The sequence below is a fragment of the Dromiciops gliroides genome, chromosome 1, assembly GCF_019393635.1.
Source record: "Dromiciops gliroides isolate mDroGli1 chromosome 1, mDroGli1.pri, whole genome shotgun sequence".
Lineage (NCBI taxonomy): Eukaryota > Metazoa > Chordata > Mammalia > Microbiotheria > Microbiotheriidae > Dromiciops > Dromiciops gliroides.
In genome coordinates, this window is record NC_057861.1 from 414,828,689 (window position 1) to 414,854,671 (window position 25,983).

The following is a 25,983-nucleotide window of genomic DNA, read 5'->3' on the forward strand; positions in this document are numbered from 1 at the left end:
CATTTTATATTAGGATTGAAATAAAAGGTGTTTTCTCTTAATAAATACAGAATTATATTTGAAACATCTGATAGAAGTATAGAGAGCACAATCAATGATACTATTTTCCCCAAAATTTCTCTCTCTTCCCTTTTGAAAAATGGGATAACATTTTCCTTTCTCCAATACATGACCAAAGATTTTCAATGTCTCCCCCTTACCTAATGTTCTTAGCATTCAAGGCCCTCCATTCATGGTCTTAGTAGAAGCTAACTTTCCAGCTCTGTCCTATACAATTCCCCCTCAGGACCTCTATGTTCCAGTCCACCAGGACTCCTGGCCCTCCCAGTGATGCCATGTCCTTTCCCTTTTCTCACTTTTATTGTGTAGAGTGTAAGCTCCTTGAAAACAAAAACTGTTTTTTGTTTGTTTCATTTTTGTAGGCCCAGCCTGACCTAGCACACGGTAGGCATTTTATAAACACTAGTTGAAATGAATCGAATTCATATGGAAAACCTTGAGTATTTTAGTGATGAGGAGCTCTCTACACATTAATAATATGACATAAAAAATAATAGGACATGGCAGCAAAATAATAATAATAATAAACTGTTAGGCTACATAAATAGAAGCTTAGTGTGCAGAATTAGTTAAGTAACATAATGGTCCCACTATAGTTGACCCTAACTATGTGGTAGTATATTCAACTGTGGTTTCTTTCCTTCTTCAAACATGAAGGCCAGTTTCATAGTATGCCCAGAATAGGTCAATTAGGATGGTGAAGGGACTCAAAACAAGATTCTATGAGGAATTTGAGGGGTTTTAGCCTGGAGAAGAGAAGGTTTCTTTTGGACATGATAGTTGGTTTTAAATATTTGAAAGGTCATGGTGTAAAAAAGGGATTAAACTTGTTTTTGTTGGCCCCTGAGGGGAAAAAAAAAAAAACAAACCAGGACCAGTGAGTGGGTAGGTGCTACAGAAGGCTGTCTTGTTAGAAGGAACTATTTCCTAATAGTTAGAAATATACAAAATTGAACAGGCGACCTTAGGGAGTGAGAGAGTTCTCAGTCACCTGAGATCAAATGAAGCCTGAATTGCTAGTACGGGAAACCAGAAAGTGGATTTCTGCTCAGGTATGAGCTGACCTCAACACCCTTGGAGAGCTCTTCCTGGTCAGAGATTCTGTTAGATGATTACCCCAATCAGAGCCATTTCTAAATTTTTTAGTTAATTGTCTCTCCAAGCTCTGGACTATGAGCACTTCCACCACCAGCACTGTCCTGGCAGGACAATAACTTAGGGAGTAGCCATTAAATAATTAATAAACTAAGCCTTCCCACACCCTCCAGTGGGAATGGAGAACTTCCTAAGGGATATTCTGCCCCTCTGCCAGGGACAGACCTATTCAATATACAAAATCAGAAGGTTAGAATAGATAATTGATCTCTCTCTAAAGTCCCGTCCGGTCCTAACATTATGACTGTGATTCTGACCCATTACCATTCAAGTAGTCCCTACTATTTTTGAGATTCCATGGAAAGAGTTTCCCTAGAGTTTGTGGTAAAAAGTTTTCAGGGGACCATAGGTTGGAAGAGAGGGCCTTTGAAAAAACTGCTTCAGGACTTGTCACTTAAAACTATGTTTCTAATAAGCAGCAACTGCTGAGAACCAGCACCTAACTAACTTGAGGTCCTTAGTCCCTCTCCTTACGTTTGCTAATCCCCTACAAAGTATTATCTGCCCCTAATAATACATCATCATCTAATAATATCAATAAAAATATGTTTGAGGGGCAGAAAGAAAGAAGGAAGGAAGGAAGAAAGAGGGAGGGAGGGAAGAAGGAAGGAAGGAAGGAAGGAAGGAAGGAAGGAAGGAAGGAAGGAAGGAAGGAAGGAAGGAAGGAAGGAAGGAAGGAAGGAAGGAAGGAAGGAAGGAAGGAAGGAAGGAGAAAATAAAAGAAAGTAAGGTCATTTCTGTCCTGAGATCTTAATCTAAGTAAAACAAAAATTTTTACACATGATAAAAATAAGCCACCACATACTCTCTCCTTCCTGCTTTACCATACTCTTGGTTTCTAATAGTCACGAATTCCCCACCTCTGTCATTGTCAAAGCAGCTTTAAGCCAAGAGAAGACAAAAGAATAGAAAATCTTCACCAAAAAGGTATAAACAATAGGATGTTTTCAGGCATATCTAGGAAAATGAAAAAGAAGACGTCAATGGGAAAAGGTGACCCCAAAGGGAAAGAATCTCAGGTTACGAAGGTGAGTGAGACAATGATCTCTGCTCATTTTGCAGTTTTCTTGTGATATATATGTTTATGTATACATATCTATGTAGATACATATATGTAGATGTAGATATGCCCATGTGAAAGGAGAAAACAATGGTAAATATGTGAAGTGAGCGCCGAAATAAAGTCTTGGTTATGTAACACAAGTTCATTTTCTTCAGAGTCCAAAAGAGGAAGAAGAGGAGGGGGGGGAAAGCCCATACAAGTCACTCCTTATTCCACAGTCTTGTTCTGTAACATTTCCATCACTTTCCACTTGTTCCATTTTCCTTACCCTTCTCTTTCAAGTCTGGCTTGTGCTGGCCTCAGGTCAGCTGAGGGTCCCTCCCTGGTGAGCAGCTGCTGTCATTTTTAATTAGGTAGCAGGTGGTTGGCACTTCAAAGCAGCTTTGCTCACAGTTATTTGCACAGTCCAGGAAGGGAGCTTGGGCCAACCTGCCTGGAGGGACAGCCTCCCTAGGCGGGATTTGGCCCAGAGACACTCGGTTCCATGACCCTCGCTGAGTGCTGGAAGAGAGGAAGGATGGAAGGCAGGAAGGAGAAGAGCCCACCCCAGGTGTGTGTGTTAGATGGGGGCAGAGGGAGAATGTGCATTGAAAAGAAAAGTGAGTAAATCCTTTGTTTGCTTGCTTTTAAAGTCCTCAGAGGAGTTTGTGATTCTAGTGGAATGAAGTTTTAGGAAAAAAACAGCATGGTGTAGGGGAGACAGTGCTTGACTTGGAGTTAGATAGACCTTGGTTGGAATCCTGCCTCAGACACTTACTGTATAACCCAGGGCAAGTCACATAACCCCTCTGGGCTGCAGGGTCCTCAGCCATAGGTGGAAGCGTTTACCAGCTCTGAATCTATGACCTTTTGTCTTTTCCTGACACCAAAAACTGGATCTGGAGTTTGGTGTACTCTGAGCCAAAGGAATATTTCCATCGATCACTGATTCTGCTGCTTATGTGCAAGGGAAAGTGGAACAGCATTAAGAGGAAGTTTTTCTGAATTCAACTCTCTTTTTATTTGGGGGAAAGAGAGCAGAATGAACAGGTGAAAGGAATCAGGAACTTACACTTCCTTGTGGGTAGGGAGCAGAGTGGAGTGGAGAGGGGGAGGAAGACCAAGCCTTGAGAACCAGGAAGACAATGAGTTGTTGAGTCTTTGTGAAAAATAATGAAGTTGCCCTTATCTATAGTTGGTTTAGGTAATTTGCAGATTATCCATATGCTTCTCTGAGGACTTCAGGGCTAGCTCCCTCTGTCACTTTTGGTTCTTGCTTAGGCACTCACTGAAGGTGAAGTGAAAAAAAGTGCTTTTGTTGTTTTGAGGTGGGTTTTGTTGTTATTGTTGTTTTTAGACCTGTAATGTCATTGGTATAGGAAACTCCTAGGGCAGTTAGGTGTCACAATGGATAGATAGAGTGCCAGGCCTGGTGGAGTCAGGAAGACTCATGTTCTTGAGTTCAAATCCAGCCTCAGATACTAACTAGCTGTGTGACCCTGGGCAAATCACTTAACCCTGCTTGCCTCAGTTTCCTCATCTACAAAATGAGCTGGAGAAGGAAATGGCAAACCACTCCAATATCCTTGCCAAGAAAACCCCAAATGGGGTCACTAAGAGTCAGCCACAACTGAACAACTAAATAACAAAGTCATGTAGGAAACCCAAAAGGAATAATTTAAAATCTCCAGTCACGTTTCAGTTGAAAAACTGAAAAACAAATAGACAACAAATAGGGAACTCCTAATAAGGAAATCCTTTCTACAGATGCAGATCAGCAACTGTTCTCCAGCTTCTTGAGGCACTGGGAGGCTTCCCAGGGTGATACTGCTAGGGTATGTCAGACACCACACTTGATCGGGGTCTTCCTGACTCTGAAGCTGTTTCACTCTCTTTATACCATGTGACCTTTCAAAAGAAGAGCCCTATGTGAAAAAAAAAATGTAATTAGGAACTAAATCCACTATTCTTAAAATATTTTGTAGTCTAAGAACAGCCCAATGCCTTTCTATTCTCAATTCCCCCTGCACCGTCCCCTATGGCATGAATTGAAAGGGTGGAGTCAAAGCCACCCTTTTTAGCCTGATGATAACCTTAATTAAATGAGGAAACATATTAATCAAAAAACCCTTAAGGTGGGGCAGCTAGATGGCACAGTGGATAAAGCACCAGCCCTGGATTCAGGAGTACCTGAGTTCAAATTCAGCCTCAGACACTTGACACTTACTAGCTGTGTGACCCTGGGCAAGTCACTTAACCCCAATTGCCTCACCAAAACAAACAAACAAACAAAAAAAACACCTTAAGCTAAGATATTTTTTAAAGTATTTTGAGGTCTATTCCAATTGGCAGAGAAATTTTTGCTCTGCCTTCTGGGTCCTGTATCACACTGAGTTTATTGGAATGGGGAGCCTTTCCAGAAATTGGAACATATTGCTTTCTAGCATGCCCCTGAAAAGAGACTCCCTGGGGTGAGAGGAAGGGGAGAAAGAAGTCTCCATTTCAGTCATGTTTTCCCCCTCACCTCCTCCCTGACCTTGACTGGAGAAGGACTTTGCCAAGTTTTGAAAGATCTAAGGAAAGCTGGACCTCCCCATCTTCTCCTCAGGGTCCCAGCATTGTACCCCAGAACATCGCACCCCCACCTTCCCATCCATCACTGTCCTAAATAGCAGTCCCAGATCAGCTGTCAGCTGTGTATGTGCATCATCAGGAGCCAAGGATAATCTGGACTCATCCCTAGGAGGAGCCCAGCAGAGAAACAATACTGTGACTAACAGCAACTTCTTGAGCACCCTCCCTGTGAGTGGAAGCAACCAGGAACTGAATGACCCCCTTGGCTTCGTATGTTCTCTTTTTGTTGTTGTTGTTTTTTGTTTTTTTAGTGAGGCAATTGGGCTTAAGTGACTTGCCCAGGGTCACACAGCTAGTAAGTATTAAGTGTCTGAGGCTGGACCTGAACTCAGGTACTCCTGAATCCAGGGCCGGTGCTCTATCCACTGTGCCACCTAGCTGCCCCTTCATATGTTCTCTTAAGCATGAGCCCACTTTCCCCTGTACTCCACATGTCCTTTTGGGAGGATATCAGAGACTTTGGGGGAGATGTTTTGAACCAACTGCTTTCACTGTAGCCCTTCAGAAAATACCCCTTTCTGAGAGCTACTTAAAACTGGCTGACTACGTAATTGTCAACTGATAGACGGGGAGAAGCACACAGGTATGGACCTGAGCCAATGTCATTAGAGAAAACCACCTCATTTCCCCTCAGGATTACCCATAGAATCCTGAAAAGTTGTGGGGCAGCTAGGTGGCATAGTGGATAGAGCACCAGCCCTGGAGTCAGGAGTACCTGAGTTCAAATCTGGCCTCAGACACTTAACACTTACTAGCTGTGTGACCCTGGGCAAGTCACTTAACCCCAATTGCCTCACTTTAAAAAAAAAAAAAGAATCCTGAAAAGTTCTAGCCAGCTTAGTATTGGGAGAACTTGCCTCATCTATGAGAATAGGAGTGGGGACAAGGATACTTCAGCTTATATGAGCTACAAAGAGTCAAGAAGAGGTAGGACAAGCTGCAGAAATTTGCAAGAAGGTTTATTTAATTTCTAACATGCTTTCTCTACTCTTCAAGTCCTTTGAGATTCTTAATCAAGGAAAGTCTTTGTAGAATGGTGGCCATTTTCATCTTGCAAGCCACTCAGGAAACTAAGAGGACGCATGACACAATGCTCAATCTAATTATTGCAAAAAAAAAAAAATGATGTACGGGGCGCGGGGGGGGGGGAGAGGTAGATCATTATCCAGGATTTAGCAGTTGCTAGATAAATTGTCTTGCTTCTTCTGCTTTGTAATTCTGTAAACTAAGGCAGGATATATGGACTTAGCATTCGCCCAGATTCCCTGGTTTCTACAGCATGATGAGGGACCAGGCTGAAGATGCTAATTGACACCTTGCACTCTTGCTTAAGCACCAAGGCAAATACCCAAAAAGAAACATAATCCTTAAAGCAAAGCATCAGTGTTGCTGGAGATGTTTTCTCATCCCCTTCTCAAGATGTACACCTCACTACACCACAGAGCTTCAAGGGGCACTGGACATTGCACCCAGTTCATACTGGCAATGGATGCTATATGCCTGATACTGTAAGAGTCCCTTTTCCCTGCCTTGTGGTTTGATGAAGAAGATGATCTCTGTTTTCATACCACATTGAATGACTGTGATGGGAACGGCATTCACAGTGGCCTCTTCCTTCATCTGCCTAGGACCTTGCTCAGAAACTTTATCACCATTTGACTTTGGAACTTGTTCCTGCACCTAGAGCTCAATGTGTGGTGAGATCAGTTCCCACATCCTGTTGTAGACAAGCCATGGCAGCAGCCGGGGGGAGGGGGGGGAGTGAGGAGGTTGGTGTTTTCCCACAACCATAACCACCTAGCCAGTTGGAATCTGCCTGGTTGAAGCCCTAAGCACATTTAATTCTTATAAAAGATCAGTCATTCTGCAACCCTTGGGGAAGAGGAGGAAAATGTTCACCCAGGCTTTAACTTACGAGGTATTCTATGGGAAACATCAATTTCTGTACTTATTGAACATTGTTCTGTTCTTTTTTTTTTTTTGCGGGGCAATGAGGGTTAAGTGACTTGCCCAGGGTCACACAGCTAGTAAGTGTCAAGTGTCTGAGGCCGGATTTGAACTCAGGTCCTCCTGCTTTACCTCTGCGCCATCTAGCTGCCCCCATTGTTCTGTTCTTATTGAACTTATAGTTTGTGTATTATAGGCATCTGTAAAGGTTACAAAGAAGAATAAGAAGTGTGCCTGCCTCAAGGAATTTCCACTCTTCTTGGGGATATAAAATATAGACCTACATAACAATTCAAGACAGTCCATGATTAAGTGGCTACTGCAAAGAATGGTTTCAGCACCAACTAAGAGACTGAGGAGTTTTTTCTTTGTTTTATTTTATCATGCATGTTATCATTTGCTAGCTATCCACTTCTGACAGATGGTATGAGCATTATTGTCCTCAGTGCTGTACGATAATGAGGCTGTTGTTGTTGTTGTTGTTTGTCCCTCATTCTTGAAGAGGATCATGACATCAGGTGATGTCATGACTTGCACTGAATTGGATTTAAGTGAGGCAGGGCTATACAAAGTTACCAGCCTCACTTTCTCCTTCAGAGCCATCTGGGTCCAGTGGCAAGATATACATCAGGATGACTGGAGATGCCCCAGATGTTGTTTGTTTTTTCCTTTAAGGCAATTGGGGTTAAGTGACTTACCCAGGGTCACACAGCTAGTAAGTATCTGAGGTGAGAATTGAACTCAGGTCCTCCTAACTTCAGGGCCAGGGCTCTATCTACTGTGCCACCTAGCTGCCCCATGATAATGAGGCAAATTATACCTGACATAAAAATCCATTATCCCCCGTCATCCTCCCTTAGTATGATGTTTAAAAATAACAACAGAACAAATATTATACTTTTCTTTCAGCAAGAGTCCTAAACTTAAGAGTCTAAGGAGGGGCAGCTAGATGGTACAGTTGATAGAGAACCGACCTTGGAGTCAGGAGGACCTGAATTCAAATCCAGTCTCAGACACTTATTTTACTAGCTGTGTGGCCTTGGGCAAGTCACTTAACCCCAATTGCCTCACTCCCTCCCCCCCCCCAAAAAAAGAGTCTAAGGAACTGGGTTTGAGTCAAAACTCTTCCATTAACTACTTGTATATACTCTTGGGGCAAGTTACTTCTCTCTTGGACTCAGTTTCCTCATTTGTAAAAATAGGGGATGAATAAGGAAAAATGAATATCACTTCTGTCTAACCGTCTAGGATTTAATTTATGGTAATCGAACTGCTAAATGCTATAATCCTTGTTCTTTAAGAGGATCTCAGTCATAAGAGTTAGAAGAGGGACAGCTAGGTGGCGCGGTGGATAAGCACCGGCCCTGGATTCAGGAGTACCTGAGTTCAAATCCAGCCTCAGACACTTGACACTTACTAGCTGTGTGACCCTGGGCAAGTCACTTAACCCCCATTGCCCCGCAAAAAAAAAAAGAGTTAGAAGAAACCTGAAATCATTGAGTCAAACTTTACCTAAATAAAAGCCTAAAAATTGGCCATCCAACCTTTGTTTGAAAATCTTAAGGAGGAAGCCTCTACCCTCTGAGGCAGCCCATCTCATGATTGGACATCCAATGACTAAAAGTTATTCCTTTTGTCCAGCCTAAGTTTGTCTCTGTACCTTCTACCATATTGTTCAGGACGACCAGAGGTGGCCCCAGATATCTTAAGGCAATTGGGGTTAAGTGTCTGAGGTAGAATTTGAACCTTCTACCATATTGTTTGAGGGTAGCTAGGATAAAGTGAATAAAGCACTGGTCCTGGAATCAGGAGGATCTCAATTCAAGTCTCACCTCAGATACTTACCAGCTGTGTGACCCTGGGCAAGTCAGTTACTTAACCCAATTGCCTTAAAAAAAAAATACAGGGGGGCAGCTAGATGGTGCAGTGGATAAGCACCAGCCCTGGATTCAGGAGTACCTGAGTTCAAATTCAGCCTCAGACACTTACTAGCTGTGTGACCCTGGGCAAGTCACTTAACCCCAATTGCCTCACCAAAAAAAAAAAAAAATACAGGGCCATCTCTAGTCATCCTGATGTATGTCTTGCCACTGGACCCAGATGGCTCTGGAGGAGAGAGTGAGGCTGGTGACCTTGCACAGCCCTCCCACACTTAAATCCAATTCACTGCAAGTCATGACATCACCCTGATGTCATGGTCCTCTTTGAGAATAAAGGACAGGGCAGGTAGGTGGTGCAGTGGATAAAGCGCCGGTCTTGGATTCAGGAGGACCTGAGTTCAAATCTGGCCTCAGACACTTGACACTTGTGACCCTGGGGAAGTCACTTAACTGTCATTGCCCACCAAAAAAAAAGAGAGTGAAGGACAAACAACAACCATATTGTTCTATGATTCTACTAAGAAAAACAAGCTGAATCCCTCTTCTACATGACACTTGAAGATGGCTATCATAGAAAGTTACTTGACCGCTCAGCTGGTTTCCACACCTGCAAAATGTACTGTAAGTGTCAAGAGCACTAGATTTAAAGTTAAAAGACAGATTCAAATCCCACTCCTGCCACTTGATAACATGGGGTTTCCTTGACTAAGATATTGGAGTGGTTTGCCATCTCCTTCTCCAATGAATCCCCATTTTATAGATGAGAAACTGAGGCAAATAGGAGTTAAGTTGATTTGCCCAGGGTCACATAATTAGTAAGTGTCTGAGGCTGGATTTGAACTCAGTTCCTCCTGACTCCAGGACCTATGTTTTATATATAAAGTTTCATCCTATCTTTCCAGAGTTATAGCCCATTACCCCTCTCCATGTATTCTTCAGACTCTATTCTGTGACCCTTTCATTCCAGGGTTCTATCTACTGTACCACCTAGCTGCCCTGTTTTAATGAATTCTTAAACCATATTATCACACTATTGCCTTAAGATTGAGTCCACTAAAACCTCCAAAACCCATTCAAACTAATTGCTATCTGACCAGACATCCCCTTACTTGTAGTTGTGAAATTCATTTTTTTAAACAAGAGTGTAAAATGTTACATTTATTTTGTTTAAATTGTATCTTTTTAGACTCGGCGAAATTCATTTTTTTAAACAACAGTGTAAAATGTTACATTTATTTTCTTTAAATTGTATCTTTTTAGACAGCCTAATGTTCTAGTCTCTCAAGATCTGAGGACTGTCATCTAATATGTTAGTGATCCCTCTGATCTTTGTTCCATATGTAAATTTTATGGCTATGTTATCTATGCCTTTATCCAAGTTATTGATAAAAGTGTCAATATCCAGAACCAAGTTCAGCTCCCAAAGCACTCAGCTGGATTCCTTCCAAATTGACATTGAATGATGACCACTCTTTAAGTCCAGTTTTTCAACTTATTATGCATCCACCTAAATGTACCATTGTCTAGCCCCTACCAGTCTTCCTTATCCATCAAAACAGCATGAAAATGGGACAGTTCTATCTTCACATCTCTCCCTTTTTCTTCATTCATATAATACCTACCCTAGTTCAGACCCTATTTTCAAATGAACATTATGCATTTCAAGTGGTATCCCTACTTCCAGAGTCTCCTATCTCCATTCCATCATCCATACAGCTAACAAATTAGTACTCCTAAAGCTCATACCTAACCATGTTATTCCCCTTCTGAAAAAGCCTCAGTGACACCAAGGATAGTGGCACATACCTATAATCCCAAGTACCGAGAAAGTGGAAATGAGAGAATCTTTTGAACTCGGGAGGTCTGAGCAGCAGTGGGCTATGTAGATCAGGTGGTCAGCATCCCTTGAGGTGAACCCTCAAGTGCAGGGTGCCTAAGGATGGGTGAATTACCCAGGCCAGAAACAGCAGATCAAAACCCTTGTGCTGATTAACCATGAGATCTGGCTAGTGAAGAGTCTCTGCACTTCCAGCCTGCATAGGGAAATCCAGCCCTTAAAAAGAGCTAGACACTTCAGTGCTTCCTGCTATTTCCTCTAGAATAAAACACAAACTCCCATGTCTTGTATATAAAGCTTCAGCCTTTCTTTCTAGACTTATAGCCCATTACTCCTCTCCCTGCACTCTATGGGCTCTAGCCAAACTGACCTTGTCATTCTTTCACTGTTCCCCAGATGCAGCATTCCATTTCTTTCTGTCTTTGAGGTTTTGCAGAGACTCTCTTCATTCCTGCACCACTCCCGACAAGCCCAGAGTACTCTCTCCTGCCTCTGCCTTTGCAAACCTGGCTCCTCCTATACAAAATCTCATCTGATCCCCCCTCTCCTTCCCAGTTGTGTTCCTTTCCAACTCCAAAAGTGCAAATTGTGCCTTCCTCTAAGAGGACAAGGAATGTTTCACCTTATTTTTGTATTTCAGCCCCTCATACAAAATAAGAACCTAACAAATGATCATTGAATTGAATAGATAGATAGATAACAGAACATATAGAGGCATAGAAAGGACTGATGTACATATATCAGTCATATATATGTATATATAAATATATATCAGAACTTTCTATGCCTCTTAAAGAAATAGATAAAAGATCTGAGGTTTTTATTTTAATTTTGGTGCAAAATTTCTGGTAGGAGATCTCTCTTCACAAGGTGGGCAGACTGTAACCATTTTGTATTAGTTAAGTCCTAACAAGTTGCCTGAGGGACATAAAGTTGAGTGAGTTGCCCAGGATACACAGCTGGGATCAGAAGCAATGTTGGAACCCAGGTCTTCCTGATTCCAGGCTCAACACTCCAAGTTACCCCCACTTAAAGGTAAAAATTTTAAGTGGCTATTCCTATCTCTTGGTTTAGTTAAATGAAATATTAAAGGGGCAGCTAGGTGGCGCAGTGGATAGAGCACTGGCCCTGGATTCAGGAGGACCTGAGTTCAAATCCAGCCTCAGACACTTAACAGTTACTAGCTGTGTGACCCTGGGCAAGTCACTTAACCCCAATTGCCTCACCAAAAATAATTTTAAAAAATAAATGAAATATTAAAAATCCTGAGAGACCTTACACCAAGGATTCCAGTCCTTTTTGTGTCTAAATAGTTTTTGTTTCATCCGTTTGATAGGCGGCTGAAAGCTGTGGAGAGCCCTTCTCAGAATCCTGTGTTGTTGCCCTCATTCATAACTGAAGCAAGTGCTAAATTTCAGTTAAAGTTTAGTGAAAACAAAGATGTAATTTTGTTCCCATCCAATTTCATAGACACCCCGCCCCCACCTTACCCTATTAACTTTCAGATATATGGAGTTCATTTTCCTTTGTGTCTGCACCCGATTTTCGGTCCTACTTCCTGCCCTGGTGACTAGAGCCTTGTCAAACTTTGGTAGTTTATTCTCTGCTTCTTCACCCTTCCCAAAGCGCTCCCTATTTTCTCATAGGCACCTGGCAGAGCTGGACCTATGCTACAACACCTCAGGAGATGAACATATCCTTTGTGGGTCTCTACTGGGTCGGCAGGACTAGGCGGTTGAAACTGCAGTTTCTAAGAGTTATAGGAGAGGAAGTGGCATCCCCAGCTGATGACTTGAAAAAAAAGAAAAGAAAAGAAACCTAGAAGCAAACATTTGCAGCATCTCTCACACACCCTATTGTTGAGGAAAGAAGAGTTAGGACCAGACCCACTCATGCTCATTGCTGTGGAGCTTGGTACCTAAGGCCCTGTTGTGGTCCATCCATGCCCCTTTCAGTGCTAATTTCCTTTGGCACGTGAGGCAAATTCAAATCTACTTTCTCCAGCTACTTTTTTCTTCGGGAAGAGATGTAAGACAATGAGAGCTCTCCCAAGTAGGAATCTGATCAGTGTCAAAAAGGAAGCTTACTTTGGGGTGACCTCTGTTTTTAGACTTTAGCTGCTTTCCTCCTGTGTGAGATCTTGTTGAATGTGGTCAGTTGAAGTCATTTTATCTTTGTTTCTTGGGGCTATGTTCAGTAAAGGATAAAAATTTAACCTGTCCTTACCATGTCCCCATCATGAAATAGTCCCCTAAGATTGTTTCTTGTGAACTCTGGCTTTTCAAGATGAAATAAGAGCCCGTGTAATTGGTCAATTTCCAAAACGTTTTCAAAGGAAGGCTTGTGGCTTACCACAAATTAGCATTCTATGTGACACTATAACTATACATAATTTTAGATTTATTAACATAGGCTTGTGAAATATTTTGCTTTTTTTTTTAGTACATTCATGGTAAAGAATGAATTTTTCTATAAGACATACATTTCTAAAACCTCACCACTTAACCTAGCTTTTTTGTGCTGGCTAAGAGCCTTCCATATTGTACCTTTATTTATCAAAATCAGACTGCAGTTCAGTCTAATACAACTAATACACTATTGCTAGCTTCTGGGTAAATTATTTCTCCCAAATATCTGCTTAAGGAATAAAGAGTAACTCACTACTCAAGGGATTCTGAAAGCCTAAGTTAAGGGCAGCTAGGTGGCACAGTGCATAGAGCACCAGCCCTGAATTCAGGAAAACCTGAGTTCGAATCCGGCATCAGACACTTAACACTTACTAGCTGTGTGACCCTGGGCAATTGCCTTCACCAAAAAAATAAAAAACAAAAAAAAAACCTGAAACCCTAAGTAGCATGTTTGGTATAAGAAAACATAAAAATTGGCAGCTAGGTGGTGCAGTGATAGAGCACCGGCCCTGAATTCAGGAGGACCTGAGTTCAAATCCGGCCTCAGACACTAGCTGTGTGACCCTGGGCAAGTCACTTAACCCCAATTACCTCACCAAAAAAAAAAGAAAATCTAAAAACACCATTCCTAGCTCCAAAAGTGTTTTAGTGCATGTTATTATTCTTTTTATGAAATAAACACTATCTGCTTATGTATAGAAGGCATTCTAGGTTAGATATGGGCACACAAGGGGTCTGATCTGTCCTTTAATGCTATCTCAGCCTTCTGTTTAAATAGGGACTTCCTTCATGTGGATTGCTAAAATCAAAAAGGTATTCTGGAATCTGGAGCCGTTGACTACACTTTCAGAGGACATGTCAACAAACTTTGTTTCTGGTGACCATCCTTTTGCTGGAGGCTCTTACAGCCATGGTAAGGTTACACAAGAGAATAGGTTCCCTATTCCTCATCTGTTTACTTCACATGAATAAAAATCTCTGTGGAAAAAATACAAGTAAGGGACCAGAAGAACTAACTTTCATTTCCTAAGAAAGAGAGTAAAATCTAATCTCCATGTTTGTCTACAAAGCAATGACTGTGATGGGTTTGGTAATGAGGCACTAGTATCTTAGCTGGTGGAAATGAGAAGATATATCATTTTAGATAATCCTAGAAGAGAAACTTACAAGTAATTAGGGATAAAAGTACTTTTTTCTTTTACCTGAAAACTTGAATTAAAAAAATCTAGTGGTGAGATCTTTTAGGATGGTGAAATATGTCCTCATAAGAATAAATGGAAACCTTATCTTCAAAGGCTATTAAAACTAAAGAGGGCCCTAGAGACCTGGAATATTGATTTAGTCTTACAGTGAAACGAGGACAAATCCTAATACTAATGATATTTTTCTCATTTTGGCCTTCCTGTAAGGACACCATTAGGCAGAAATCCAGTTGTTATCATTACAACTGCCAGTATCTGGCTGGAATATTTTTTCTCTATTGAACTTATACAATAATTGAAGCACTTGGAAAACCTGAAGAAAGAGTTCATAGTAATAAATGGTTGTAAACTTTTTTTATTGGTGTGGTAAACATATTCAATCTTCCTCTTGTTAGCTATGTCCCCATTACTATCTCTTCCAGAGTCCTCCATAGGATTTCAATCCCCTGTCCTACCTAACCTTTCTGGATACTCTTCAGTGCTTTAGAAGTTTTAGGAGTAGTGATAGGGACCTGTTTCTTCATTGGTGGAGGGCCCCCTTTTCTTTCAGGAACTTCTGCTATCACTATAGAGTGCTACCTTCTCTGTAATTTACAGTCTTAGAGAATTGCCTAGAGCAATGAGAGGTTGTGACTCTCTCTCACCTCCATTTACCAGATTAAAAAATGTCTAAGGCAGGATTTGATTCCAGGGTCTTCCTGCTTTGAGGCTACCCCATTATACATTGACCTTGAAGCTTTTTCTTTCTAATTTATGGAATAAACAAGCATTTTCATATCAATGTGTAATTTTTAAAAGAGATGATTGCACATGAAACTACAAATCAATTATGTACAACTTGCTATTCCTTTTAAATATATAATAGTATCATGTAAATTTCTTTCTTTCTTCTTCCCTTTTCCCCTCCCCTGCCCTAGAGATGGTTACCATTAGACACAAATAGATTGTGTGTGTGGTGTGTGGTGTATGTGTGTGTATTATATAAAATTATTCTATACATAATTTCTATTATTAGTCCCTTGGATTCAGATCGTGTGTTATATCAATGTTTTTATAGTTAAATTTATAGTTTTATTTTAATTTAATGTTATACTTAATTTGGGTATTTATAATTTAGGTATTTATAAAAGTCAATGAACTTGTAACGATTGGATGATGCTACCTGCTGAGACTTCTGTAGAAGAGTTCCGCCCATGAAGCGATGGTCCTTTGAGGGCAAGACCAGGAGTCTTTTCTTTGGCGTCAGGAAGTGACGAGGGCTAGTAGGAGGAAAGGAAGAGACTGGTTCTCAGTCTCAGACTCTTTCCTGGCACTCTGGTGGAGAGCGGAGCTGAAATGTGCTCTCCCTTTAATAGATATGAATCTAGGCCTTTCTCTCTCTCTTTCCAATTCTTATTCCTCCTTAATAAATGCTTAAAAGCCTAACTCTTGCTAAAGCTTATAATTTATTGGCGACCACTCATTAGATATTTTAGACAGTTTAGCTAGAATTTTGGCCCTTAACAACTAATTCACTCAAAGTTGTTCGTAAAACAATATTGCTGTTACTATATGACCTTGAAGTTTTTTTTTAAAAAATACTCCATAATATAAAGTGGTTCCATTGAAGTAAGAGACCAAAATCAAACATAATATGGAGAAGAAATGAGAAGAGTGCTGAAAGACCTGGTTTTAAATTTTGTCTTGGAAGTTTACCATTAGCTACTAAGTGATAAAGTGGAGTTCCCTACAAATCTTTGTGCATTTTTTAAGTTCTTAATATATAAGCATAGTATCCCACATATTCCTCCCCCTCTCTCTTCCCCTCCCAGAAAGTCATCACATGTGACAAATAGTATTTTTTAAGAGAGGAAAAAAGTCAGCACAACTGACAGATACATTGGAAAAAGTCCAAAATCACATGCCATGTGTGACACCTGTGGACCTCCCACCTCCCGAGAGGGGGTAGGTTGTGGTGTCTTCTCATATCTCCGCATTGAGTCTTGTTTGATCCTTATAAGTTTGTTACATTTACTTTGGATTTTAGGGTGTCTTTTTACTGCATTCTATTTGATACACATTATTAAACACCTAATACGTTCTCTAAGATTTATGAAGGTGTTTTTTATTCCACCTCAAACTTGTTGCTAAAACTTTTAAATATTTAGATATTTAAAGACAAGAACATAGGGATTTGAATAGGAATAGTGACTGGACCTATGATGTCATAACTCCCAGGGTGAAGAAGGTTCCAGTCCTGAACACTACAGACTAGTTTTTTCACCTTCTAACCTTTGTGAGTACCAGTTCTTCTACCATAAAATAAGAAATCAACTAGGCAATCTCTAAGCTCCCTTTTAAGTTTGTGAATCTAACAACAAACAAATGATTCCCTTGTTCAGTGACTTGAAGACCAGCATAGTTTTTCTGTTTTTAACCCCTCCCCTCCCCCGCGCTTAACATTGTATTGAAAATCTTCACTATTTTATGGCAGGTATTGAGGTGATTTATTAGTTTTGATTTTTCACCCTACCCCCACCCCTTGCCATTTTAAGCATAAGGAAGGGGTTGAACGGAAGTGATCAGGAGAGTAACAGATACTTACTAGTTTGTGAAATCTGGGTAAGACACATTCTCTAACTCAGTTTCTCATTTATAAAATGGAATAATAATAGTGGTCTCCCTCTAGAGTCATTGTGAGGATAAAATATTTGGATAGCATTTTGCAAACCTTAAAGTACCAAATGAAAGCTAGTTATTATCTTATTTATTAGAACTAGGAACAGTTCTGGATATTCTACCCAATCTCTCTGAGCCCTACCATAAGTCTAAATCTGTTTAAGAGAGATGGGTAAATAGTGGCAAAGGAGAAGAGGGAGGAGGGGAAATGAAAGTGGGAAACCTGCTCAGAAATTGATGATTGGGGGAGGGGGGGGAGAAGACTCAAAGCTGCAAAAAAATAGGACTACTTTTCTTCTCTATGGACTATATACTTCCCTCCCAACAAAAATTAACCACTCTCCCTTTCTTCCCTAGCCCTCTTCCTCATGCCATTTCCCTTTCTTTTCTTCCCTCTAAGATTCTAAGTTGTAAGTGGCAACTTTTATAGTGTTTAGTTTAATTCAAAAAGCACTTACTGAGTTTCTATCCTATGCCAGGCACTGGGAATACAAAGATAAAAATGAAAATAATTCCTGACTTCAGGGAACTTGTATTCTATTATAGATATTAACTAGTGTCATAAGCATTAAAAAGTGTAAACTTTTCAATGGTGTAAAAAGTCTGTGAAGAAGATGAGGAGAAAGGCAATATTACTTTCACATTAGCAGAAAACCTAACACCTGCTCATATAACCTCTGGGGTTGCCCCAATCCCTAAAAACTAACAAATATCTTTTTGCATGTCAAGCTCTCCTTTCATTTTGTCCACATATAAATTAATCAAGAATTGTGAGCTAGAGATAAGGTCGCCTGTTCTCTCTCTCACCTTTCTCCTCTTCTCCCCCTCACCTCCCCTTTCTCCCCCTCTTTCCCTCTCCCCCACCTCTCTCTCACATACACAGTAGAAATACATATTTTTTGTAAAAGATTTTAGCCCTTCCTTCAAGCAGCCACTGAATCTATTACCAAATGACTAACCACAGAAGTTAATAAAAGAGATATTTCTGTAAACTCTTACCAATCTTGAGGGGTTTAATAATGACAGTTGTATGAAAAAATATGTATAGTGTATGTATATATGTGTGTGTATGGACTAAAATATATACCAATAGCATATATTTCAATTTCAAAACTGTTATAACTTGCAAAAATATGGAAGAATCAACTTGCAAAGGTTGTTACATTAAAACAAAAAGTTGAGTAAAGAAAGGGCCTAGTTAAAGAGATGCCAAAGAGGTAGTTTTTCAAAAAAGGTCAGTTAGGGGAAGGGCAAAGGTAAGATTTAAATAAAAGATTTAGTTTAGGATACTAAAAAAGCAACAAAAAACATTTCCCCCCTCCTGCCAAAAAAACAAAACAAAACAAGAACCATCCTTCTCATAACTTCTTTTGCCATACAGGAAGATAAATGTTACAACATTTCCCCAGCCAATCAACAGCATTATGAGCCTCAAACCAGGAAACCCTTTAGAATACAGTAGAGCATAGTACAAATGACACTTCTCTCTCTCAGCTAGTTTTTGTTCCCTATGCTCGTAGGATGGAAAAGCAGATGTGAAGTCTCTCATGGCGAAGTTTAACACTGGGGGCAACCTGACAGAGGAGGTCTCACTCGGCAGTCGGCCCTTCAAAGCAGGAGACATCCTGCCCCTTCAGGAATACAAGCCAAGAAAAGTGTATTCACCAACCAAGGAAATGCAGTCACGCTCCAGGACCCAACAATTTATCAAAGTTTGGGACTCCAAGGCCTTCTTTTGGATTAAAGCCTTCGTTTGAGGAGAAAACCGACAAGGATCCCCAAACCCCCACATCTGAAACCTACTGGAGTAGGCCAAAGGTTTGGGACTCCAGTGAACTTGGCCAACAGGGGACCCTGAGGGGAAAATCAGGATTTCTGAAACCTGTAGGCCCCAAACCATTCGACCAGCCAAAAGAAGAATGCAAGCCTGTGTTCCCGAGGCCCTCTGGGAACAAACCATTGCTTCATGCTGTCAACCAAGAGAATGACTTTAAAAGCTCCTGGTCAAAAGCCTCTTTTCAATGCTCCAGCACAAGAAAATGAACCTAAACCAGTGTTTCCAAAGTTGGCGGGGAGCTAAAGGAAAGTTCATCATCCCTTCACAAGACCATGACCCCATGCCCCCTTTCTCCAAACCAGCAATTGGACAGAAACCTTCTCCCAATGCAGATGCCTCCCATGATGATCAGAGCCCCAGCAAGAGTACATTTCCGCAGAAGGGCCGCATTGCCGCTCCCTCCAAACCCAAAATCAGCCCTCTCAAGCCAGCCAGGGAAGATATGGAAAACAAAGACTATGGGACTGACCCCCCAAATATGCCTTTCCCTGGGGTAACTCTGAAACCTGCTGCCAGCAGAGGTACTCCAGGCTCAGCCCCAAGTCCTTCCCAAAAATACTGAAGAGAAAAAGGAAGAAAGGAAGATAGATGCAGCTAAAAGTGTATTTATGAATAAAATGAATCAGGATGACTCTGCTCAGGTGCCACTCCACCCAAGTTCCCAAAACCACCTTCCAAGCTGACAGTGGGAGGGCCTTGGAACCAAAGTCAAGAGAAAGAAAAAGGAGATAAGAATCCTACCACCCCTAAGCAGAAGCCCTTGCCTGCACTGTTCACCCTGGGCCCAGCCCCACAGAAACCCAGCAGGCCACCTACTGTTGACCTGCAAGATTCCGAAAGGCCAGTCCTGCAAACAGTGAGTTGTTTTCTCATTTGCTAGTTTTGTCTCTGGTCATAATGGAATATGTTTTTAAGTTCTGAAAAGAATTCTGACAACCCCAACCCTTTATGATGATACTCATTGGTGCACAGTAGTAGATTGTCCTCTGGTGGTTTTCCTTGGAAGGAGGAGGACGAAGGAGAGAGAGGAGCTAATTTTGGGGGTAATTCTGTCACTGAAAAGTGTTCTACTTAGCAAATTGGGGGGAGAGCTTTCATTGTTGGATTGAATGGTTTCGCTGGTGAATAGTAATTTTATTTCCACAGCTAAATCGTTTTACTTAAGTTAAACAACAATATGTTCTCATCCCCCATTACTTCAGCAGAGATACCTCAGAGAGATATACATTTGATTCCTTGTGACGCAAAAAAATGCTTCCCTAATTTCCAAGTATTTATTTGGCCCCATTCATGAGATGAAATGTCATATGGTCAGCCTGTTGTCTGTATGACATCACTTTCTGCTGTATGAGCTGGCTGATTTATATCCATAGGTATTTAAAGGATTCTAGATTCTGATGATTTAATAAAGAAGTGTTTAGACAGAATAAACACAGCCAAGTTTACTTTGTTCTCATTTTGGCTGTTTTGATTTTGCTATCAACTAATTTCCAGTAATTCTAAAGATCTATATGTATTATGCATATATACACATATTCAATATGTCATTTAAATTTCAATGGAATTAAAATAGTCCTTCTCCTATATTGAGAGAAAATATCACCACAGTTCTGTGATGTTCCATTTGGATAATTCATATGATATAATTGTTCTTTGAAAGAAAAGAAAAGAATACTAATCAGGGAAGAGAGAGAGAGAGAGAACAGTGAACCTTATATCTCTGGCTCACAATAATAATATCATGCTATTATACTACAAACCCTATTTATTAATTTTCTTATTCTATTTTATGGAATTAAACAAGCCTTTCCATAACACAGCACAATAAAAAAGCTGATTGTACATGAAACTGCAAATATACTTATTGTTGCCAATAATGAGGGAAGGACAACTTGGTGTGGTGGATAGAGGATTAGTGCTGGAGTTAGCAAGACCTCTGGTCAAGTCATGCTCCTGACATAGAATAGCTTATAGCAATGGACAAGTCACTTAATTTCTCAGTGCCCCAGACAACTCTGAAAAACATAATTTTTTATTAAGGAGTATACTTGTTATACTGGTCTATGTTGGTGGCCAAGAGTTTCTTTTCTGGTAACTCTTCACACCAATGAAATTATTAGCTGAAACCAAAAATAGTAATATTAATCATTCGTAGGTTTATATGTGGCTTTAAATTTTTAAAACTGCTTTCCTTACAATACTTGGAACTTTGAAACTGCTTTCCTTTGGAAGTTGCAACAACACACACACACACACAGCACACACACACACAGCTTATTCTTTTTTTACACATGAGTAAATGAAGGCTGTGAGAGAGGAAGATGACATTGTCCATGTTACACAGCTAACAAATGTCCAAGGTGCAGTACAAACCATTATCTCCTGACCCCAGAGCAAATACACCTTCCATTCTGTCATGCCGACTTTCTTTTGTCCTTGTGTCATCGCTCTAGAATAGTTTGGGGGTATTTTATAGTTTGTCTGTAGTCTGTCTGATTGGCTCTGATCACCTTACCATATGTTCTTTTTACACAAGGCAGTATTCTGCTGTTTGCGAAACAGTGAGAATCATCAGATATTGTAAGATTTTCAGCCTATTACAGCCTATCACATTCATGATCTTATGGGCAAGGCTCCTGACCTCTGGAACTGTTCCCATGTATGCTAATTTCTTGGGGAGATGCCACTTTGTTCAATATGACATTTCCTAATCATCTCTGTATGATGGCCAAACTTTGTGTTTTTCATCCTGGCTCTATAACTCATTTGATATTTGTTTGGAACCTTTTGAAAGTTACAATTCCCTCTGTCTTAAATGTAGAAGTCACTGTCCTCATCTCCATTTTTATTCTTATTTACTAAAGTGTCTATACTAGGAAAGTAATTCTGACTTGAAGGCAGATCACTTGGAAACATTTCATTTTACCTTGTGTCCTGCCACTTTTTCTTCCTTATCATACCTTCATTTACTTCATAACCCGATTAATTATTGCAACAAATCAATTGATGTAACAACAACAGTTTTAATGGAATTCACCAAACGCTAACCATTACTCCCCTTTTATGCTACAAACCTGTCATCAGCAGCCAAAGAGGATGTCCAGATCAGCACATGAGATTTTCAGTGCACGGAACCATAAGAATCCTTGACAAAATCTGTCTGGTATTCCTCCAGGTGCCTGACTGACTTTGGGTGTTCCTGTTTCCCCGCTGTCATGCACTCTTTCAACAGTCCAAAACTCTCATTCTAGCTGTTTTAAAAAAAGGCCTCTGATTCTAAACTAGATTCAGGCAAAGCTCTTACTGTAGTATCTCATCCACGTCTTTTCTCCCTTGAAAATGCATCAGGCTACATAATGGCCCTTGCTTTCTATCACCTCCCAGCTCTCCATGAAAATTATTTAGAAAATTAGAGAGTTGCTGGGGTCCAATTTTGTTTTTATTTTGAACTTAACAAATACCAAATTAGATGAGCATTTTTATATAGAAAGTAGAATGGGGAAAGAGAGAGAGAGAGAGAGACAGAATGAATTTTCATGAAACTCTGAATATTTATTTCTAGGCTTGCTTTTCTTTTTTTTGGTTTTTGTTTTTGGTTTTTGGGGGTTTTTTAGTGAAGCAATTGGGGTTAAGTGACTTGCCAGGGTCACACAGCTAGTGAGTGTGAAGCGTCTGAGGCTGGATTTGAACTCAGGTACTCCTGACTCCAGGGCCAGTGCTCTATCCACTGCCTACCTACCTACCCCTTGCTTTTCTTTTAAGTATATAACTCAACATGGTATTTACAAAGCTATCCTGCTTCTCTGTGTTTCCTATTGACCTCATCTCTATTCTTTCATATGCATTTTTTAGTGCTTCAGTGACCTTTTCATCCTTTCCTCCCCATTTTGGCAAATGTATAGCTAGTCCTCCTTTCCCCCTTACAATTTTTTTGAAAGGAAAACAAAATCCTTTTATCAGATATGTATAGTCGAACAAAAAAGTCCTCTATTTTGGGCTATGTCCAAACATTATATTTCTCAACAGCTTGAATGACTTAAGAATTCTGATCAACCAAATTTTCAGGGACTCATGACAAAACAGGCTACCCACCTCCTGACAGAAGGCGATAGATTCAGAGTACAGATTGAGACATATCTCTATCTGTATGTATGCGTGTTTTTCAATCTGCACTCTGAAACCAGCACCTTCCATTGGGAGGTAAGTAGCCTGTTTTAGAGAGCTAGACAGATGAGATATATGCATATACACACATACACATACATAAATACATACATGTGCTGTATGCATGTGTATTTGGACAAGGCCAATACAAGGAGTGATGGGAGATGGTAAGGAGATCTTTGTGATCTCTGGTGGATCTTTGTGAAAATAAATAAAATTTAATTTTAATTTTTTAATTAATAAGTGATAACAACAAAACATATATTTCTCATTCTGTACTAGAGTCCATCACCTTTCTGTTAGGAAATATGTAGCATGTTTTGTCACTGGTCCTCTGTATTATAGTTGATCATTGAATTGATCAGAGTTGTCTTTGGTTTTTTTGTCTTTTTCTTGTTTTTTGTTTGTTTGTTTTTGGTGAGGCAATTGGGGTTAAGTGACTTTGCCCAGGGTCACACAGCTAGTAAGTGTTTAAGTGTCTGAGGTCGGATTTGAACTCAGGTCCTCCTGAATCCAGGGCCAGTGCTCTATCCACTGCACCACCTAGCTGCCCTCTTGTTTTTTCTTTACAATGCTGTTGTCACTGTTTATAATGCTGGTCTATAAATTACTCTCTGGGTTCTGCCCATTTCATTTCATTTCATTTTTTCAAACACGACTCCCCAGGTTTGTCCAAAACCATCCCTTCAATTATTTTTTAATGTACAATAATCCATTTACATACATAGACCATGATTTCCTTAGCCATTCCCCCAAAAGTATGCAATCTTAGTTTTCAAGGTTCAAGTATTATAAAAAGGGCTACTATAAACATTTTTGTACAAATGGATCCTTTCCCTCTTTCTTTGATTTCTTTGAGGTATCTATAGTAGAGTCATTGGGTCAAAGGTTATACAGTTCAGTGACTTCTGGGTTATAGTTTCCAAATTACTTTCCAGAATGGCTGGGCCAATTCATAGTTTCACCAACAACAGATGAGTGGAGCTATTTTCCTACAGCTTTCTATTGATTTTCATTCTCTCTTTTTATATTTTTTCCTATTCTTGTGGGTATTATATGGAAACTCATTTTTAAAAAAATAATATTTCTTCATTATTAGTGATTTAGAGCATTTTTTAATCTTCATTGATAGCTTGGATTTCTTCCTTTGGGAAATGAATATTCTAAGCAGTAGGCAGTCATTTTCTATCAGGGAATTCTTTTATTTTATATATTTGAATCTGTTTTTTATGTCTTTGAAAGTGTACATTTATCTGGGGATCTTACTGCAGATATTTTGAAGAGGAGTTCAACTCAAATGAATAACTAGTGGTTGAGTGCAGGTGAGAGAGAACATTGAAGAGTGAGAAGGATATATGTTTTGATCCTTTCCTAATCTACCTAACCTCCTAATTCTCTTGCTTTTCCCCAACTCCTAAAATCTCAACAATTTTACTTGACAGTGAACTATCAAAGGTTAACAATCATTGGAAGAAACTTCAAGGCCACTGAAGTTATCAAAATATGTGAGTCAACCTCCACATATCATATAAACTTCTATCTATGTATAAGTACATATTTTTAATGTTACAAATATAATCATGTATCTAGTATATTAATGTCTTACATTTGTAAGGTACTTCAATCTTTTTTCAAAGTACTTTCACATTTCATTTTATCCTCATACTAACACTTCAATGTAAATAGGATGGGGATTACTGTTCCTCTTTTAAACTAAGGTGCAAAGACATAAAATGACTTGCCCAATATGATACAGCTAATTAATAGTAAAGTAAGGACTTAAACATAGATCTTTTACTCCAGCTTTCATCCCTTTTCCGTTAGATGGTCACATATATCACAAGTATGTGTGTATGCATGTTACATTTACACATGTGAGTTATTTATGTGCATAGAATGAATAAATCATGCTTGCTTAAAAAGGAGTCAGAAGATGAAAGAGTATTTTTCACACACACAAAAATAAATGAACCATATTCATTTCAGAAATGTACCTACCTTTCTTCTTCTCCTTTCTGCCAATGCTTTTTTACCAAAGGATAGTGACTAGACAAAGTCCTAATGGGAACTGGCTGTAGACCCTACTCTCATTCCTCTACCTGTGATGGAAGAGAGGGTATTTGTTTTAGATATGGAGCCAAGATGAAAAGAAATGATACCATGCTGCCTATGGTATAAGGAGTGATACTTGTATAGCCATTTCCCCCCAGATCCTGAGAGCCAGTGTGATATAATGACGGAGAAGGAGATAGAGATAGAAATAGAGAACTGGCCTCAGAGGCAGGAAGACCTGAGTTCAAGTTCCATTTCTTACACTTACTGGCTATATGACTCTTGACGACACTTTAACCTTGCAGTGCTATCAGCAGCTCTCTGGGACTACAAGTTTCAGAGAAGGTGCCAACCTGTGTTGGTAGCTAGTTTCCTCATTCAGGAGTTCCCTAAGCCAGCGATATCACAGGTCTGTTCCCTGACCCTTCCTCAGTGCAGAACTGTCACCTTGCACAAGACAAAGAAGTTTGCCCAACTTTGGATTTAGTGTTCTGGCTTACTCCTGAGTCACTGCATATTTATATGCAGTACGTGGCCATTTTTCTATTGGGAGATGCTTTTATTTTGTAAAGGTTCCACTCTATATTGTGCCTTCTGCGTTCCAGAAGTACAAATCTGATTCCTTTAATGTGTGACAGCCCTGCAAATACTGGAAGATCATTAACATGTTACCAGCCCCCAACACCACTCACCCACCCAAGGCCATCTCTTCTCCTGTTTAGCATCCCTTGTCTTTGACCTTGGAGAGCTAGTAAAGTGATCCTTTAAAAATGCCTATTCTCAGACCCAGAAGTTCTCCCCAGGAGTCTTATCCCTGCCCTGCTGGAGTTACATGCATTTATTTACTCAGTCATCAGTCTCTCCAGCTGGACATAATTTCCTGCATCACTGGCACAAAGGCATGTGATTAAATCAAAGCAAAGTTAGAAAGTAGACTTTAGTTTAAGTGATAAACAAAACTACATCTGAAAATGTTTGTCCACACTAAGGTTCAATAATTTGGGAACTGAACACAGCAAAGCTGGATTTTTGATGATGAAATTCAGATATGAAACACCTGGTAGACTAATTTTCTTGTATAAACAGTTTAATTCAAGTAATTATTGA

At 40.0% G+C, this 25,983-nt stretch overlaps 1 protein-coding gene and 1 long non-coding RNA gene across 2 annotated transcripts in view; one reads left to right on the forward strand and one right to left on the reverse strand.

Annotated features, from left to right (window-relative positions):
• The window catches only part of LOC122734903, a 54,173-nt gene extending 43,112 nt beyond the window's left edge, over nucleotides 1-11,061 (reverse strand). Inside the window, exon 1 of the long non-coding RNA XR_006354087.1 lies at nucleotides 10,926-11,061. This is a non-coding gene — a long non-coding RNA (uncharacterized LOC122734903). The remainder of the gene's footprint in view (nucleotides 1-10,925) is intronic.
• The window catches only part of FYB1 (FYN binding protein 1), a 203,214-nt gene that overhangs the window by 51,568 nt on the left and 125,663 nt on the right, over nucleotides 1-25,983 (forward strand). The window contains 9 exon segments of the mRNA XM_043976068.1: nucleotides 18,344-18,443; nucleotides 18,446-18,499; nucleotides 18,502-18,599; nucleotides 18,601-18,678; nucleotides 18,681-18,812; nucleotides 18,814-18,894; nucleotides 18,896-19,192; nucleotides 19,194-19,287; nucleotides 19,290-19,477. Coding sequence (XP_043832003.1) covers nucleotides 18,344-18,443; nucleotides 18,446-18,499; nucleotides 18,502-18,599; nucleotides 18,601-18,678; nucleotides 18,681-18,812; nucleotides 18,814-18,894; nucleotides 18,896-19,192; nucleotides 19,194-19,287; nucleotides 19,290-19,477 — 1,122 coding nt within the window.